Source organism: Benincasa hispida, unplaced genomic scaffold (genome assembly GCF_009727055.1).
Source record: "Benincasa hispida cultivar B227 unplaced genomic scaffold, ASM972705v1 Contig393, whole genome shotgun sequence".
NCBI lineage: Eukaryota > Viridiplantae > Streptophyta > Magnoliopsida > Cucurbitales > Cucurbitaceae > Benincasa > Benincasa hispida.
The window spans coordinates 22,315-40,694 of NW_024064830.1; the positions used below are offsets into that span (position 1 = coordinate 22,315).

Sequence of the window (18,380 nt, forward strand, 5' to 3'; positions counted from 1 at the left end):
TTCACAAAACACAAATTTAAGTAAAATCTTACTTGTGCAACAAGTAGGCTGGACACCCACAACAATCTCCCCCTCCAACCCAACACGAGGAAGACTCAATCACATCCACGATCACTTGAACCTCATCCCGGCAAGCTTACTACAAAGCTCAATCTTGCTTCCAGGAACTACCTTAGTTAACATATTTGCACTATTCTTATCAGTGTGGACTTTCTCCAGATTTAATCTTTTATCTTCAATTACATCTCGTAGCTAATGATATCAAATGTTAATGTGTTTAGTACGAGCATGATACATCGATTTTTTGCTCAAATCCATAGCACTCTGACTATCGCAAAATATTACATACTCACATTGCTTCGAATCCAGCTCTTAAAGGAACCTTTTAAGCCATAACATCTCATTGTTTGCTTCCGCTATTGCAATATATTCTGCCTCAGTTGTGGACAATGCCATGCATTTTTGTAACTTGAATTGCCATGAGATGACTCCCCCCTAAGAAGCACAAACACAGATACGGATACGATACGATACGAAGATATGTTAATTTCTAAAAAACTAATATACGAATACGTTGAAGATACGTTATATATATACGTCTAATTAATTGCTATAATACTTATTTTAAGTTAGATTAAAATAGATTTAAGAAGAGAGTGAAAACTTGGAAAAAAAAATCCAGTAACGTCGAGTGATTGTTAAGCGACTAGAGTAGACGAAAGGAAAGTAGAAGATGAAGATTGAAGAATGAAGTTGAGGATGAAAGGGGCATGAATCATGATTTAAATAGTGTGAGAGAATGGAAGAATGAAGATTTAATTACGTTTCGGGTTTTTTTATTTTTATTTTTTATGTTTTATCATTTTTAATTTATTTCGTTTTGGATTGTTCAATTTAAGTGGACTTTTATGTTTAGAAGTGATTTTAAAATGGTTGAAATCACTTTTGTCATTTTCAAAATCACCATGAAACATGTTTAATTCTTCAAAGCTAATTTTGATGATATGAAAATTGCATTTAAAAGTGTAAAATTGAAAACTAAATTAATTTTGAGTAATTAAAAGGGTGTTTTCGATTGATTTTAAAAATGAAAAAAGTGATTTTTGATTATTTTAAAATCACTTCTAAACATGCACTAAAATAAAATGGGTTATGGGTTGGGCTTTTTAAATGGTTGAGCTTAAATTTGAAAAAAAAAAAATTGACCCACGTATCCCCTTCACGTATCTGCTTACACGTATTTGAAAAATAAAAATAAAAAAAAAATCAGATACCTCAAATCACATATCAGACACGTATCTACTACGTATCTGGACGTATTTGTATCTAATACCGATTCTCTGCATAATTAGAAGTATTTGTGCTTCCTAGGCTCCCCTGAAAAATGTAAACACATAACCTGAGGTAGATTTTCTGTTATCAAAATCACCTACCATGTAGGGTGGAAACGGTTCGGTTGGGTTCAATTTGGTGGTCAAACCGAACCAAACCGAATCGAACAGCATATAAGCGGTTCGGTTCGTTTTCAAATTCGGTTTTGTTTTTTAAACTAAAAGTGATTTGGTTTTAAATTCGGTTTCACTCTTTGTTTTAATATATATATAAATAAATATATTTATTAGTTAAAAACGGTTCGGTTTGGTTTCAAATCCAGTTTTCGAAAGTGAAACAGAACCGAATCGAATTGATTCAGTTTCAAAATTTCTTTAAACCGGATCAAACCGCATTTTTCGGTTTCACTGAGTTTTCAGTTCGGTTCGGTTTTTAGAAATGGTTCGATTTTTGCGGTTTGAATGACCACCCCTACTGCCATGTTTGCATCAGTATAGCCTTCAAGATATAGCCTTCAAGCATAGGTTTGACACCTCCATAACATAAACTCAATTTAGAGGTGCCCTGTGTCACAGTCATGCTTGTCCAGGGCGTGTTGCCCATGGTCGCATGTCTGCCTCCATTTCTTTTTTACTATGCTTTCATCCTATGTATTTCCTTTTGCTAGGTAGTTTACTTTCTATGTACTTTTCTTAGTGTGTGACTGCTCACCCATTTCCATATGCAAGGGTGGTGGATGTGTTTTTGTTCATAATGCACTATATGGGGGTAAGACTAATCATCATATCCTCATACCAGTGAGTTGGCTATAAAGCCATGTTGTTAATTATTGCTTTATAGCTGTACAACTAATGATCATTGCTTAATCATGTTTTCAAACGTTTGCGAAAACCTTTACCTTTAAACCCGTTTTCTAAAACATTTTCTCAAGAACGGGGTGAAGGTTGTGAGAAATGCCTATTGTGCCATCGGCTATTCAGACTTGGATTGGCGGACTTGTTCGAGGGCGAGAACAAGTGTCGAACAATCGCCTCGAAACCCTTATGAAGGTACAATTGTGACAGTTGGTATCAAAGCCAAGTCGGCTAGTGGAGTTGAGAAGTTATGATCATGTCTGCTACGAAACAGTTGGGCAAGTCCCATGTTGATCGGTTGGTCAAGATAGAAGAGAAAATGCTTTATCTAATAGAAGTCCCTGATAAGGTTCGGTTCTTAGAAACTCGGTTACAAGAAGTCTCTAACAAGGTTGATGAAATCGACGCAGTGGCTGGCTGCTTAGACGGGATGCCCATCAGGGAATTGTTAACAAGGGTTGAGACCCTATAGGCAAAAGCTATGAGAACTTGCAGTTTCAAGCGTGGGGATGGCACGTTAGGCTCTGTTGCCCATGTGGAGGAGTGTGTCGAAGAACTAGACAGCTCGCAGAAAGCAATAATTCAGATGGTGACTGAATTATCTGAAGACTTTTGAGCCACCCTCGATGTTGTCCGAGCAGAGATTGAGGATATCAGTGCAAGAGTTAACCTTGTCATGAGATCAGCGGGAAATCAAGCCCCAGCTGATGGTATAGTCAACAGGGTAAAAGTACTCGAGTCTAAGCCCTTCTGTGGGGTTCGTGAAACGAAAGTGCTAGAAAATTTTATCTTTGATATGGAATAGTATTTTAGAATTACGAACACAGCGGCTGGGGAGTCAAAGATCACCTTAGCGACGATGCATCTAACAGAGGATGTCAAGTTATGGTGGAGATCCTGTTTCATGGACATTTAAGAGAGTCGGTGCACCATCGAACATGGGAGAGAATGAAACAAGAGTTACGTTCTTAGTTCTTCCCCGAGAATGGTGAGATTTTGGCAAGACGTAAGCTTCAAGGATTGAAACATATTGGTACTATTAGGGACTATGTGAAACAATTTTTTGGGTTGATGTTGGACATAAGAGATGTGTCTAGAAAAAAACAAAGTTTTCTATTTTGTTGAAGGTCTGAAATTTTAGACAAAAATAAAATTGTATGAACAAAGAATATAGGATCTCTCAGCCACGTATGCAGCGGCCGAATGATTGTTCGACTTAACTAATGAATCTTAAGAGATGAGGCAACACTCGAGATCTCCTATAGGGAGAAAAAGCAACGGTTCGAGCCCATTGAGAAATAGTGGGGGAGACAGAGACACTAGTGGAGATGGCAAACAACTTCAGCAGACGACTGAAAATACGTGGTAGGGGTAGAATTTTTATCGGCCCCTATTTTGTTACATATGTAAGGGGCAGCACAAGGCGAGCGAATGTCTGAAACGAGCAACCTTTAATGTCTTTCAAGCCTCATTGGCCTTAGACTCGAAAGGCAAAGCTGTTTAAATAGAGGACGAGAATATACAAGCAGAGGATGGAACTCCACGAGTTGGGGCCCTAAGATTTTTAACTGCCCTCCAGAAGAGTATGAGAGAGACAAAGGAACCCCAAAAAGGCGGACTGATATAAGTAGATGCTTGGGTCAACCATAGATCGGCCAAAAGTACTATGGTCAACTCGGGAACCACCCATAATTTTATGTCTGAAATAGAAGCCAAACGGTTGAATCTCCATTGGGAAGGAGGCACAGGTAAAATGAAAGCAGTGAACTCCGCAGCCTTGCCTATTACAGGAATAGTAAAAAGAACAGTCGTAAAGTTGGGGGATTTGAGTGCCCTACGTCAAAATGGATGAATTTGACATGGAGTTGGGGATGGAATTCTTGCTTGAGCACAAGGTAATACCGATACCCTTTGCCAAGTGTTTAGTGATCACAGGGTCTACGCCAACTGCGGGATCAAATAGTTGAATGGGGTAAAGATGATCTTGGCCCTCCAGTTGGAGAAGGACCTTACCCACGGGTCAGTTGAAACCACGAAAGAGAAAGCCCCTTAAGACATTTTGTGTGTCTTGGAAAAGTATCACGTTGTTGAATCGGGCAGTTTACACAAATCCCTGCCTCTAAAGAGGAGGAGAAGTAAGCCTAGACACCGAGAGTTCCTACCAGGGGGCAAAGTTCAGATTAGATTGTGCCTAAGATAGTTTCGATATCGAGGGCGAGGCTAAAGAGAACGTCGCCTTGTGAGCAGCTATAGAGGACTGGTGGAAGTCATAAAAAAGGTTGGGAAAACCTCCTATCAGTTGCAATTACCATCATGGATGGAGATTCATCCTGTCATCCACGTAAATAGATTGAAACTCTATCATCCTGACCATGCCGATGAGCGATGTAGGATGGTGACCTGTCCGCCTGCCACAATGAAGAGAATGACAGAGGAAGAAGTCAATGAGGGACTTGTTGGAAGAAGCAATAGAGTTGGAGGACCAGGACCAAGTTTATAAGAGTTCCTGGAGAAATGGAAAAGCCTCCAAGATAGAGAAGTTCGTAGGGAGCGCGCGGAAGACCTCAAGGCAATTGCTCAACAATTTGTTGAGTTCAAGCAGAGTCGGTTGATGGGGATGTCAACCAATTGAGTGGGGAGAATGTCACGGTCATGCTTATCTAGGGTGTGTTGCCCATGGTCGCATGTCCACCTCCACCTCTTTTTACTATGCTTTCATCATATGTATTTCTTTTTGCTAGGTAGTTTACTTTCTATGTACTTTTCTTAGTGTGTGACGGCTCGCCCATTTCCATGTGCAAGGGTGACAAATGTGTTTTTGTTCAGAATGCACTATAATGAGGGTAAGACTAATAATCATATCCTCATACCAGTGAGTTGTATGCTATAAAGTCGTGTTGGTCCTTATTGCTTTCTAGTTATATGACTAATGACCATTGCTTAATCATGTTTTCAAATATTTGCGAAAATATTTTCCTCTGAACCCATTTTCTAAAACCTTTTCTCAAGAATGAGGGTGGAGGTTGTGAGAAACGCCCATTGTGTCATCGGCTATTCGAATTTGGTTTGGCCAACTTGTTCAAGGGCGAGAACAAGTGCCACACAATCGCCTCGAGACCCTTATGAAGGTGCAATTGTGACACCTCGCAAGTATATGAAGATCCACTTCACTGCTTCCCAATGAGTCCTACTTGGATCAGATAGAATATGACTCACTAGACTGACTGCATGTGTAATATCAAGTCTAGTACACACTATAACAACATCAAAGAACCAATAGTAGAAGGGTAAAGAATGGATGACATAACTTCTTTCTCTTTCTCTGTTGTAGGGCAAGCTCTTTTACTTAGTTTAAAGTGAGTTGTTAGTGATGTATTAACAGGCTTAGCATGCTTCATATTGAACCTTTCTAGCCCCCGTTCAATATACTTCTCCTAGGATTACCACAATTTTCCAGCTTTCCTATTGCGAACAATCTCCATACCTAAGATTTTCTTTGCAGGACCTAAATCTTTTATGTGAAATGACTTGGACAAGTATTTCTTCAAATTTTGAATCATATCTATATCTTGTCCAACTATCAACATATCATTTATATATAAAAGAAGAATGATGAAGTTGCCTACAAGGAACTTTCTAAAATACACACAAGAATCAGTTGTAGTTCGTTTATAATCATTGCTTATCATAAACAAATCAAATTTCTTGTACCACTGCCTTGGTGCTTGTCTGAGCCCATAAAGACTCTTCTTCAACTAGCAAACAAATTTATATTTCCCTTTTTCTTCAAATCCTTCAGTTGCTCCATATAGATCTCTTCATGCAAGTCATCATGTAAAAAAGCAGTTTTTACATCAAGTTGCTCTATTTCAAGATCAAGACTTGCTGCTAATCCCAACACCGTTCTGATAGATGTCATTTTGACCACTAGAGAGAAGATCTCATCAAAATTAATGCTTTTTTTCTGGTTACATCCCTTAACTACTAATCTGACTTTGTACCTCACTATCTTCTCACCATCCTTCTTGTACTTGAAAACCCATATGTTTTTCAATACTTTCTTGCCCTTTGGAGGCTTCACTAGCTCATAGGTTCCATTCTTTTTTAGGGAATTTATCTCCTCCTTCATTGCATCGAGCCACTAGCCTTTTTCATCATGAGACAAAACCTCTTGATAGTTCCCTGACACTCCATCTTCACTAACTATAATGAACTCTAAGTTTGGATACCTTGTTGAAGGTTTACGCACTCTAGTGGACTTTCGAGCCTGAGTATCCTCCACTTGGGGAATAGATTGCTCCTCATCCTCATGACCTTTTCCATGAATCACTTCCTCATATGCATCTCCTCATTAATTTCTTCATCAGACGAAGACTCATCAAGATTGTTATCATCAACATGATCTAGTACATTACCATCAGGTTGTATGCCACCAACATCATCATGTATATCATCAATATTCTCATTTGTCAAATGGCCAAAAAAAGAGTAGAAGTAGAATCGTTAGTAGTATCAAAACATAACTTTGAATTAGAAGTGTATTGTATTAAGAAGATTTGCATCTTTCTCGTGCTCAAAGAATACTACATCTCTGCTTCTTACTACATTTTTTTTTCTAGATCGTGGAGCCTATAACCATACTCTTCATCTCCATATCCTACAAAAACACATGGATTGGTCTTCGAGTCAAGCTTTGATCTTTGTTCCTTAGTCAACCTTGCTGGCAAAGACTCTGAGATACAAATAAGTGGGATCATGTCCCTTCCATGCTCTCTCTAGAGTGTCTAAACCAAGAGGAATTGATGGAAATCAATTAATAAAATACACGATACATTACACTGCTTCACCCCAAAATGTCTTAGGAAGATCGGACATTCTAAGTATACTCCTCACTTTCTCCACAATAGTTCTATTCATCCTTTCAGCAACTCCATTGTGTTGTTGTGTGTCAGGCTCTGTCTTCTCATGTCTAATATCATGTTGTGAACAATAATACTTGAACTCATTTGAAGTATATTCACCACCATTGTCAGATCGAATACACTTCAATTTTCTTTCGATCTCCCTTTCTACCATGACATAAAACTTCCTAAAAATCTCAAACACTTGGCTTTTTGTCTTCAATATATACACCCAAGTTCTTTGAGTAGCATCATCAATAAAAGTGACAAAATATTTATTGTCACCAAGTGACTCTACCTCAATAGGCCAACAAATATCAGAGTGTATTAACTCCAATTTTCCTTGCCTTCTAGTGGACTTACCAAAAAAGGAAATTCTATGTTGCTTACCTACCAAACAATTATCACAAGGGTCAAGAGAAAATGTTTTATTAATAGGGATAAGAGATTTACCTGCCAACAATTCAATCCCCTTATCACTTATATGCCCTAGCCTACAAATTTGGAGAATTCTTTTCTTCTACTACATTCAACTCATAAGAACATATGCTCAAGTTTGTTTTATACAAAGAGCAACATAACTCACCTCGAGCAACTATTATTGAACCCTTAGACAATTTCCACTTACCATTACAAAAGGTATGTCGAAATCCTTTTTGATTAAGGACATTTGCAGACAATAAGTTAAGGTGTAAATAAAAAATATGGCACACATTATTTAATGTAAATGTACACCCAACACTTGTCTTCATACGAATATCACCTAATCCAACTATGCTAGTTGAACTTTCGTTTTCCATCTCCACACTACCAAAATCATAAGCTTAATAGTTCATGTAATACTCTCTTCTAGGAACACAATGGTATGAAGCACCTGAATCTACCACCCACTTTGTGTTTGAACTCTCGACATGATGACACTCACTAGTTGCACAAATCAAGGTGACAACATTATCACTCTGAGAAATAATTGCTACAATACTTTTATCATCTTTTTTTTTTTGTGAGTCTTGCTTCTTACTTTATTCTTTCTTCCAACGACAGTAAAACTTTTTTATATGGTCAGACTTGTTACAGTAATGACATGTCCTAATCTATCTTTAGACTTGGACCTCCCTTTTGAGTTACCACGGTCTTTAGTCCCTTGCTCTTGTTTCTTCCACAATTTTCAGCAACAAGCACATGTGAATTATCAACTCCCATCTCCTTTCTTCTTATCTCTTCATTGAACATGCTTTGTTTGATAACATCCAAAGAAAAAACACCTTTTGGAGCAAAGTTATTAATAGTCACAACCAAGGTTTCCCAATTGTTTGACAAAGAACTCAACAAGAACAAAGCCTGCAATTCATCATCAAAATCAATCTTCATAGTAGTCAGCTTATTACTAATATCCTGAAAGTCACTCGAATGTTCGAAAACAGACTTCCCACCCTTTAATTTCAAATTAACAAGTTGTTTGATTAAAGAAGCTTTGTTATGTGTGGTCTTCCTTTCATAAAGGCCTTTTAATTTCTTCCACAACTCATATGGGTCGGACTCTTTAGATGCATGTTTAAAATGCTAATATCAACCCACTGCCTAATAGTCGCCAAAGTTTTTTCTCTTTAACTTTTCCCAATTTTTTCTTTGATTTTCTCTGGTTTTGAAGGTTTAGAAATTGTGTCATCTGTTTTTGTGGTTGTTTCAATTGGATCAAACAAATCTTCCATCATCAGTCTCCAGATGGAGTAATTGTTTGATGTCAATTTTATCATTGAACTACCTCCACCATTACTGGTAGACTCCATAACAATGATTAAATTAAAAACCCTCTTTGATGCCAACTGATAGGACACAAACAATATAACAACAAGATCTCTTCCAAGACAGTCGATGAAATAATTGTTCTCCAAAACACCACAAATAAATCATCAAATAATTACTAAGTGATCAACCAACAATGGACAACAATAAACCACAAAATATGGAAGGCTAGAAACAAAGCGCATGGACGAACTATACGTGGAAAACCTCTTCAATATGGAGAGTAAAAACCACGGGACTGTTGGGATTGATGCCCTAAAGTCTCGTGTCCTGTAGTTTGTAAACAGTTTGTACGAACGCTTTTGTTGTATAATATATGATATTTACTTCACATCTTGTTTTTTGCTCAGTTATGTGTTTTATTTACTTTACCACAAACCAATAAACATAAAATCCATGGTTATTTGTATGTAACTTAAGCATGTATGTGGTGACATACAAGTGGATCATGTCTTGAGTGATAACCAAAATGATTGTAGTATATGGATATAGAAGGAAACCTTATCTTGTAACGCTACGGATGCGGCCCGCTTTGTGGAATGGTCACAAGTGTTGTGACTTGTCACAGATGGTCTGATCCTGATCATTTCGTGTTGGGGACATGCCGAGCAGAGGCGTCTTATACAAAGAGTTTGTATAAGACCTGACCACGAAGTGTTAACTTCTCGTTTTATAACACCATTCATAATAGAGACTTCACTTCACTAGGATGACCATAGGTAAATGACTTTAATCCTAAGTGAGTTGGGAACTCCTGCCAATTGAAGGCAGTCTTTGATTTGTATGGGTGCGAGTGGCCCCCAAGTCGCCGATTCAAACCTACCATTTTGGGGATTTCGTCTAATTTGGGAGCTGGGAACTCAGCTACACAAGATGGAATTCACTCATTCCCCAAAGTAGAGGTAAGTAGATAGATAACTCCCTCAAGGGCTGATTCCAGGGCTTGAACGATGTGGCCCCACATACCTTTTCTTGACCCGAAAGGTGTTCACACATAGTTTGGACTATGTTATATTGTTCATTAGATGAATCGGTGGTACTTAAAAAGTAAGATGTAACTACAGGGGGAAAACGATAAATTGACCTAGTTGTACTTACGAGCATATGTGAAGGGTCATCATACTCATCATGGGTCAGATCCGATGGACACAAAAATATATCTGTGGTAAGAAGAGTTCAGCTATTGGTCTTTAGTGGAATGCCTGATATTTAACGGATGGTGGATCTCGTGACTAAAGAGTTTAGTTAGCTATTCTCGTACCGTTGGAGCTTCAAGTCACAGGTCCATTAGGTCCCTGGGTAGTTTGGATAAAGTTGAGATCAGTGTTTGGGTTAATTTGAAATGTTCAAATTGATAAGAGGGAGTTTGATTATATATGATTATATTGAACTGGTTGATTATATATAATATAATTGACTAAATGGTATGAGATACTTTATTTTTAGAGGAAATTAGATATAAATTGATTTATCAAGTAGAGGAGAAATTAATATAGTAGATATATGAATATCAAACTATAGGATAAAGATATAATATGATTATATTCATTAATTATTAAATTGGTTAATTATATGATAATTGGCCTAAAACTTCTCTCGAGACGTGCGTTAGTGGGAGAATACGAAGTTGGTTATTGTAACGAAGAATAAAATGAAAATTTGTTTCATTTTGCAAAAGTTTCGAAAAAATCGCATCGGTGTGAAAATGTAACGATCACATAACTTGAGAGCCTATACAATAGTCCGCTCATCGCCTAAATGATCGCACACCAGTGTCTAAACGATTGCACGCTAGTCCCTAAACGATCGCTTAGCTTTCCTAAACGATCACATAGTGTGCTGTGTTTTTTAAACGATCGTCTACCATTTACTAAACGATCGCTTAGTAAAACCTACATGATCGTGTAGCTTCTTCTAAACGATAAGCACTTAGCTATATGATAACTCCTTTTCTCTCCCACTTGCTTGTCGTCTACACGATTTGTTCTTTCTCCAACCTCTACCAAACTCACCAAAGACCACACTTTGGATTCTCACTCCAAGAATACCAAGGGCTCCATTTTGGTTGTGTCGTCCCTGCTGCTATTCACTTGTTCGTGATTGTTCGTATTGCTGCCGTTCATGTAGACGATCGTGCTGCTGCAGCCGACTTATTTGCTCGGCGATAAGAGTGTGGGTGGAGGTTCTTCCGCTGCATTTGAGTTCAAAGCTTGAAGAAGGTCTTCAACTGGTATGAGAACTCTTTTCCTTGTATTATAGTGTTCAAAGCATGCCGTTAATTAGTGTAAATTTCATAACTGTTTGATAGAATGTATGTGTTGTATTTTGGTCACAATGAAATCGGAAAAATCCGAACGCGCTCATGGATGCTCTTCGTTAAGAGTTCTTTCAGGGACTTGTGAGGCATCCACCCTTGTCAACTTTTCATGTTAGGATAAAGTTGAGAGAAAAAGAACCCAAATCAGTCATACAAAGATTCACTACCCACCAATACTATCATACATAAAAAATCAATACTGAAGAGATAAAAAATAATGAAAATCACCTAGTTTTATGGGTTCTGTTTGGCAGAAATTATAGACAAACCATAACTCCAAACAACGATCCAACCATTCAAAACGAGACCCTATGTGTCCCGAACAGGCTGATAAAATTTCAGCACGATCCAACGGTTCAAACACCAACAACCGATAACTTTGTGGAAGGAAAAACCGAACTATTGTTTTTATGTCCAATTTTCTGCCTCTTTTTCACTCTTTTTCTTCTTAGGTCATCCTCATATCACATACAATAAATCCTAGGGCTTTTGAGATGGGCTAACCCAAAAAATTAGCCCAAATTGGACTCACAAGTTTAAAATAAAGTCTTGCTTGTACAACAAGTGGGCTGGACACCCACAACAACTTTCAATCACGAGTTTACATGAATTGAACATACTTCAAAAATTTTGTACACAAGTACTCTCAATAATTCATTTTGGTCAAACATTTTTTGAAAAACTGCAAATATATAGATTATTAAATTTCTCTTGCTTTTAGCATTCCGGATCTCTCGTTCACGATGGTTCATTTGGCATTTACTTTTTTTTTTTTTTTTTTAATACGGGATAGAGAGATTTAAATTACAAATTTTTTGGTTGTTAATACATTCATATGTCAATTAAGTTAGGTTCACTTTGATATTTACTTGATAATATTAGACGTGCTCTTGATACAATTGCCATATCGTTTTCAATCACATAGATTTTTTTATTGTATTTATTAGTTGACCTAAAACGAAAATCAAAGAATAGACAATGGAGTAAAAACATCCCTCGGTGTTGAGAGAGATGATTCATATCACTAGCTAATTGATGAATATTATTGTGAGAAGCTAGATTGGATTTATTTTCTAAAAATGACTTTTTTTTAATATATATATATTTTTTTGAAAATGACTTAGATCTCAGACTTATATCTTTTTTTAAGATTTTTTTAGCCCCTAATAAAATTTTATTTTAGCTCCAATTTTAGCCAAAGTCGGCACCAGCAAAAAAAAAAAAAAAAAAAAAAAAAAAAAAAAAAAAAAAAAGAAAAAAAAAAGAAGAAAATCTCCAATCTTTTAACATATTTATTTGAATCTGTTACTTAAAAAATAGGTTAAAAAAATAATTCTAATCACTATTTTGGAACTTACTATATATTAAATTTAGTATCTACTTTAGTTTATCGAGTCTCCATTAACATTTCCATTATATATTTTGAAAATATATATCTACCATGCGTCTTTCCATAAATACCAATTGGTATTATTATCTTACAAACTTCAATAAAAAGAAAAATAACTTACAAGTAATAAGGGCTTATTTTAAGATTTATTGTAATTATAAAAACTAAATTTAGATTTTTAAAGGTACATAGTCTAAAATGGAAGGAGACTACAAAATACGAGAAAATGACTAAAAAGATATTTTAAGCTACAAATATAACAAATATAGTATTTTTAGGTACATTAGTAAAGTGCAAAAGGAAAAGAGGGGAAAAAACAAAGAATGTAGTCCATCTCTTTGAATAGTTGCAACATTAGATTATTTAGGACAATTTTACGCAGCTCAAATAAATACCTATATTGACACAGATTTAAATGTTGACGTCAACGAAAATATCAAAGTTTTAATTTTATGAAAATGTCGAAGTCGATGGATATTTATGGAAGAAATTATAAAAAAAAAACATTAAAAAAAATATATTTGAATTAGTAAATAACATTTTAGATTTTTTTAAAACAAGTTAACATATCTATTATTTATATGATATTTATATTAGTGATATTTTATTACTTATTTTGTTATCTTTCGAAAACTCTTCAAATGAAAATGTTTACCATTGTGATATCAACCAAAATTTAATACTAGACATATGGATACTTGTATTCACAGGCCAAAGCTCTATCATAATCATTAGATTAGGATACTTATTACATAATCATCCGTTAAAACTTGAAAAGTTATATTAAAGATGAAAATGATTATTAAAAAAAATTAAAATAGATATTTTAATGGAGGGATTTTTAAAAATAGAAAATTAATGAAAACTATTTATACAAAATAACAAAATTTAATATTATTTGATAGAGACGGTTAGAAGTCTATCAGTGATACAAATTGATAAAAACCTATTATTGATATTATGTAACTTTTATCCGCTCTATAAATATTTTTTTTTATTATTTGTGTAAATAATTTGATATTTTTTCTATTAGTGAAAATTTTACAATTTTAAAAAGTTAGGATTAAAAAATAATAAACTCAAAGTTTGAAAGACTACGTATTTCGATAATATCAACTTCGAGGTAAGTTGGATTCTAATGTGCCACGTATTATTCAAAGAATTTTTTTTTTTTGAAAGTATAAAATGAAAATGAAAAAGAAAATGAAAAAGAAAATGAAGAATTAGGTTATGGCAGCAATAAGGAAATGTGAGAAAAAGGCAGTAAAGAGGGATTTGGAGAAATTAAGAAGATCGTCTGAAAAATCCAAAAGGTTAAAATGGAAAAGAAAAGAAAAATGTTGGGAGGGTGAAAGAAAGGAAGATATCACTCTCCGCCTCCGATGTTCTGAATCCCACCGGTGTGGTGCTGAGAGCCTCTTGACAAAACCCTTGCTCCAAACCCACGTCCCTTCTAGGGCACAATCCCAACCTCCTTCTACCGCAACCATGGCCCACGGTGGCTACGGCAAGCGCAGGGTGAACCCGCCAGCTCGCCGATCGAAGGGTTTGGCGGTTGAGAAGAAGCCCAAGTCCGTCTCCCTCAAGAACCAAATTCGATCTGCCGAGCGCATGCTTCGCAAGGTTCCCCCTCCAATTCTTTTCTTCTTTCGCTTTTAGAAATCATGGATGGCCATTGTGGTTCTTCTTCAAGCTGTTCTAGGTCGTTTTAGGGTTTTGGATTTGGTAACTAATTTGAGTTCTCTATGTAGGGAATTCGGTAAGTTTTGTTAGGGATGTCGTGTTGTTGGGTTTCCTCTTCCGAGGTCAAACAATCAATTAACACTCACTATATTCTTAAGATGGTATTTTTGCATGTTGTATTCCATTCATTGCAATTACTGGAGTTTAATATTGAAATGCTTCAATTAGGATAAGTTAAACTTACTATATGAAGGGACTCAAATATTGAGGTAAAGGACGTGCTGCAAAATTTTGTGACAAATAGGAGAGCCAAAGTGAGTTTCTGTGTGGGTGTAGTTTCTTGAGAGGTTGCTTAGTCTGTATTGAATTTAATATTAACACGATTTTGGTTATTACACGGAGCAACTACCTTTTGATGAGGAAGATGCGTACCTTTGTTGCCTTATTTTGCTCCGAAGGTTACTGTGCGTGTTTGTTGCCTTCTTAATGATTACTTTTCATTAACCTCCAGAATTTACCTGCTGAAGTGAGGGAAGCTCAAGAAAAGAAGTTGGAAGGACTTAGAAAACAGCAAGAAATTCATTCTCGTTTGGCTGTTGAGCGCAAAATATTCTTGCGCGATAGGAAGATAAAATTTTTTGGTAATACTCGGTAATAGTTTTTCTGTCATTTGATGGGGTTTGTTTTTCAAGCATGTGTTTATTTTTGATTTATTGTTTATTGTTCATTTTCTTTTAAAACTTTGCCCTTAATCCAGAGAGGAGAAAAATTGAAAGAAGAATTAGGCGACTTGAAAAGCTGCAACGTGCTCCATCTGGCCAATTGCAAGATTCAGATGTCGCAGATCAATTGTCTAAGTTGAAAGAGGATCTTGAATATGTTAGGGTATATAATAATTTTTTTTTCCTTGGATGTATCATATATGTATACATGTGTGTGGTGTGTGTGTGTTTTTTATATGTTATGCATGCTTGTATATATGTATGCTATAAAGCACAGATACTTCAGGTGAAACAAAGAATCCATATTAGACACGTATCGGATACCGATACTTCTAGATACTTCCCAGATACGTATCTGACATGCGATTTGACGTATCTATTTCTACGCGTACTTTTTTTAAAGAAAAAAGACAAGCAACTCATCTAATCTTTCCCAATCTAAAACTAGACAACCTATTTAAAAAGCTCACTACCTGAGTCCAAAACTAAAAGAAAAAAAATAAATAAAAGACCGAACCCTGGAATCATCTAATCTTCATCGTCACATTTGAGCCCCCACAAAATCTACCAAAATATAAATCATTTGGATATCTTCAACAATTCAATGAAGAAGTTCTTTGTTTATCTTCAATACTTCTCCCACTAATCTTCTTCTTCTTCTTTGTAATATGAGTCACTTTTCTATTGCATTTTATTAACTATTGTACTTCAACATCTTAGATGTTTGTTTTTTTTTGTATTATATTTCAGTGTTTGTATTCTATTTTGTGTTATTGTTATTAACTTGTATGCTAAATTTATTTATATCTTAGAATTTTTTTTAAAAAAGAAAATGTATCTTTGATGTATCAGTATCCTTGTTTTTTTAGAAATATATATATTAAAAAAATATATAAAAATTGACGTATCTTTAGACGTATTCGTATCTTAGCTTTTTAAAAATTAACAAATCGTCGTATCCGATCGTATCTGTATTGTGTAATCATATCTATGTCTATGCTTCATAGCATGTATGTATATGATAAATGCTTTGTTACACAGGAAATCATCTAACTTTTTTTTTAGGGTTGTTGTTACATCATAGTCTTCATTATCATTGTTTTCTAAAATGCCATCATTGCATATATTTACTATTTTTCATTTTTCTAGTGCGAATACAAATTCTTAGATAAGCCCAAATTCTTGGTTGACTTGTCTCCCATACCTTAGAGGAGGTATAAATCGTAGATTCAGGTTTCTTTGGCCATGTGCTTTGTTCTTTTCCCACTTACCCATGAATAAAACGATCAACAATAGTTACAACAGTTGTAATAATAAGTATGGCACTTGTTTTTTTTTTTACATTATTCTCTATATTGCAGAGTGAAAGTTTTTCGTTTGAATGCAGTTCTTTCCCAAAACAGAAAAATATGTAGCTTTATTTACTGGAGGTGATGATTCAGACATGGTTGATAGGAGGAATAAGTTGCGTGAGCAGATTAAAGCCAATCTGATTGCTGCGGCAGCCAGTGGAAAGGATTTAGAAGGTGGTTTCTTTACCATACTTTCTAGTTTTCTATTTCTTTCATATTTTTGTTGCTCTAATTTCTATTTTTCTGCCAAGTAGTTGGGTTTTTTTTTTTTTTTTTTTTTTTTTTTTCCTTTCTTTCTCAATGGAATGTAAATTTATGGGTGAAGTCCTAACCATGAAATATTGGAAGGATGCCTTGTGACAGTTCTTATATTTAGTTTCGTTGGCTGTTTCTTTTAAACTCACCGTTCAGCAATTACAGTTCGAATGCTATTTTAGACTCCACTTGTTGAACTTTTGTCATCTCTATTTTAGCCATTTGTTGAACTCTTTTTTCATTAGCTCAATGGAAATTGGTTTCCTATATAAAAATGATACATTTTCCCTATTATTTTGTATTTGTAGTTTTTAATAGTTGTTTTATTAAGATCATAATACATTCTTTTTAATGATATGGAATCGACTCAAACAGAGACCGGTAGTGAGGATGATGGGTTGCTTGACATGAGTGAGGATGATTTCTTCTTATGTGGCAGCTCAAGTGATGAAGCAGATGCAGATGATGAATGGACAGACAAAAGTACAAGGTATGCAGGCTTTGAAGTTTCTTTCTATTCTTGTTTGATCATGTTTTGCGAGGATTTCGCCAATTGGGTATATTGAATGATTATTCTATGCTTTGGCAGGGAACAAGCTTCCAGTACTTCCGGCAAAGCTGCATCTGGCATGTCTAGTGACGAAAGAAATCATCAGGTTTAGATATGATTGCTGTTGTCTTGTAATAGGATGTTATTCTTTGGTATCTCATATCCCTTGTCCCCAGCCTCTTTTTCCATCCCCTCTTTATTTGACTAGCATTTTATGTAGAGGCAGATTTCTGCCAGAGTCTTGATGCCACCTCCTCGTCCTACCAAATCATTCTCAAGTTCAGCTCAAGCTCGGTCAAAAGCTGGATCTTCGTTGAGAAAATCGTCTACAAATCACAGGGCTGAGTTTTCTACATCCAGCAATACATCAGGTAGTAGAAGTGGATCTTCTTTTAAAGTCAGGGGATCCTCAAACTCGCATACAGGTCAGAGCAGTAATATAAGTTCCAATTCTGATGCTCACAAACCCCGAAGAAAGAGGAGGCCAAAAAAGAAAAAACAGCAGGTAAGCCACTTGTACGAAAACCTTACTCCATGCTAACATTTGTCTTCTACTTCATAATCTCCTTTCCTATGATAATTGCAATTTCAATGTACATAGAAAATTTTAATTGTAATAACTTGATTATGATAGCAGTAGAACAAATATAATGCGTATCCATAGTCTCAATCCCCTTCTCATATTTCTTTTTAAGTTATTGCTTTAAGCCTCTCTCACTCACCATACACACATGAATTATTGATTTCCATGTGATTATGGAAGTACTTTGTACTCATTGGCCAGTCCCCTTTCTCATAGGTATGATAGATTGGCCTCGGCACGCTGTAACATTACAAGCCTGAACCTGACTTCTGAAGCGGATTCTGAATCTTAACTCTTCCATGAAAGTATCTTATCTGCTGTTAACCCCTTTGGCGGGTTGCTGCATTATATATATCAAGGGTTTTAGATATCATTTCCTTTAGTTCTGTAATGATCTATGATCTTTTATTGTGGCCCTTTTTTCTCTTGTTTTCCCTTTTGGATCATCAGAAAATCTTCACAGGTTGTGGTTTTGGGTTGTTTCTTTCCTATACTCAAACTTGTATTGGAACCTGAATCTTATATACCATGCTTCTTCTGTGGCCTTTCTCAATATTAGTTCCACTCGTTTCCCTGGTGAGATGCGATGGCAGTTCCCGTATATAAGAGTTATATTGAACTGACATAAATTTTAG

General features: G+C 35.7%; 1 protein-coding gene across 2 annotated transcripts; it reads left to right on the forward strand.

Moving 5' to 3' along the window:
* The first annotated feature begins 13,828 nt into the window (after positions 1-13,828).
* On the forward strand, positions 13,829-18,325 carry LOC120069429 (rRNA-processing protein efg1-like). Of its 2 annotated transcripts, none has more exons than XM_039021176.1 (8): positions 13,829-14,223; positions 14,795-14,924; positions 15,041-15,168; positions 16,393-16,531; positions 16,988-17,102; positions 17,202-17,268; positions 17,383-17,667; positions 17,962-18,325. In XM_039021176.1, exons 1-8 carry the CDS (start codon positions 13,831-13,833, stop codon positions 17,965-17,967), a joined length of 1,263 nt encoding a protein of 420 aa, XP_038877104.1. In that variant the 5' UTR covers positions 13,829-13,830; the 3' UTR covers positions 17,968-18,325. The 2 variants fall into 2 exon arrangements, with proteins under 2 accessions (XP_038877104.1, XP_038877105.1); XM_039021177.1 differs by having other exon boundaries at positions 13,830-14,223; positions 17,389-17,667; positions 17,962-18,298.
* The last annotated feature ends 55 nt before the right edge of the window (positions 18,326-18,380 follow it).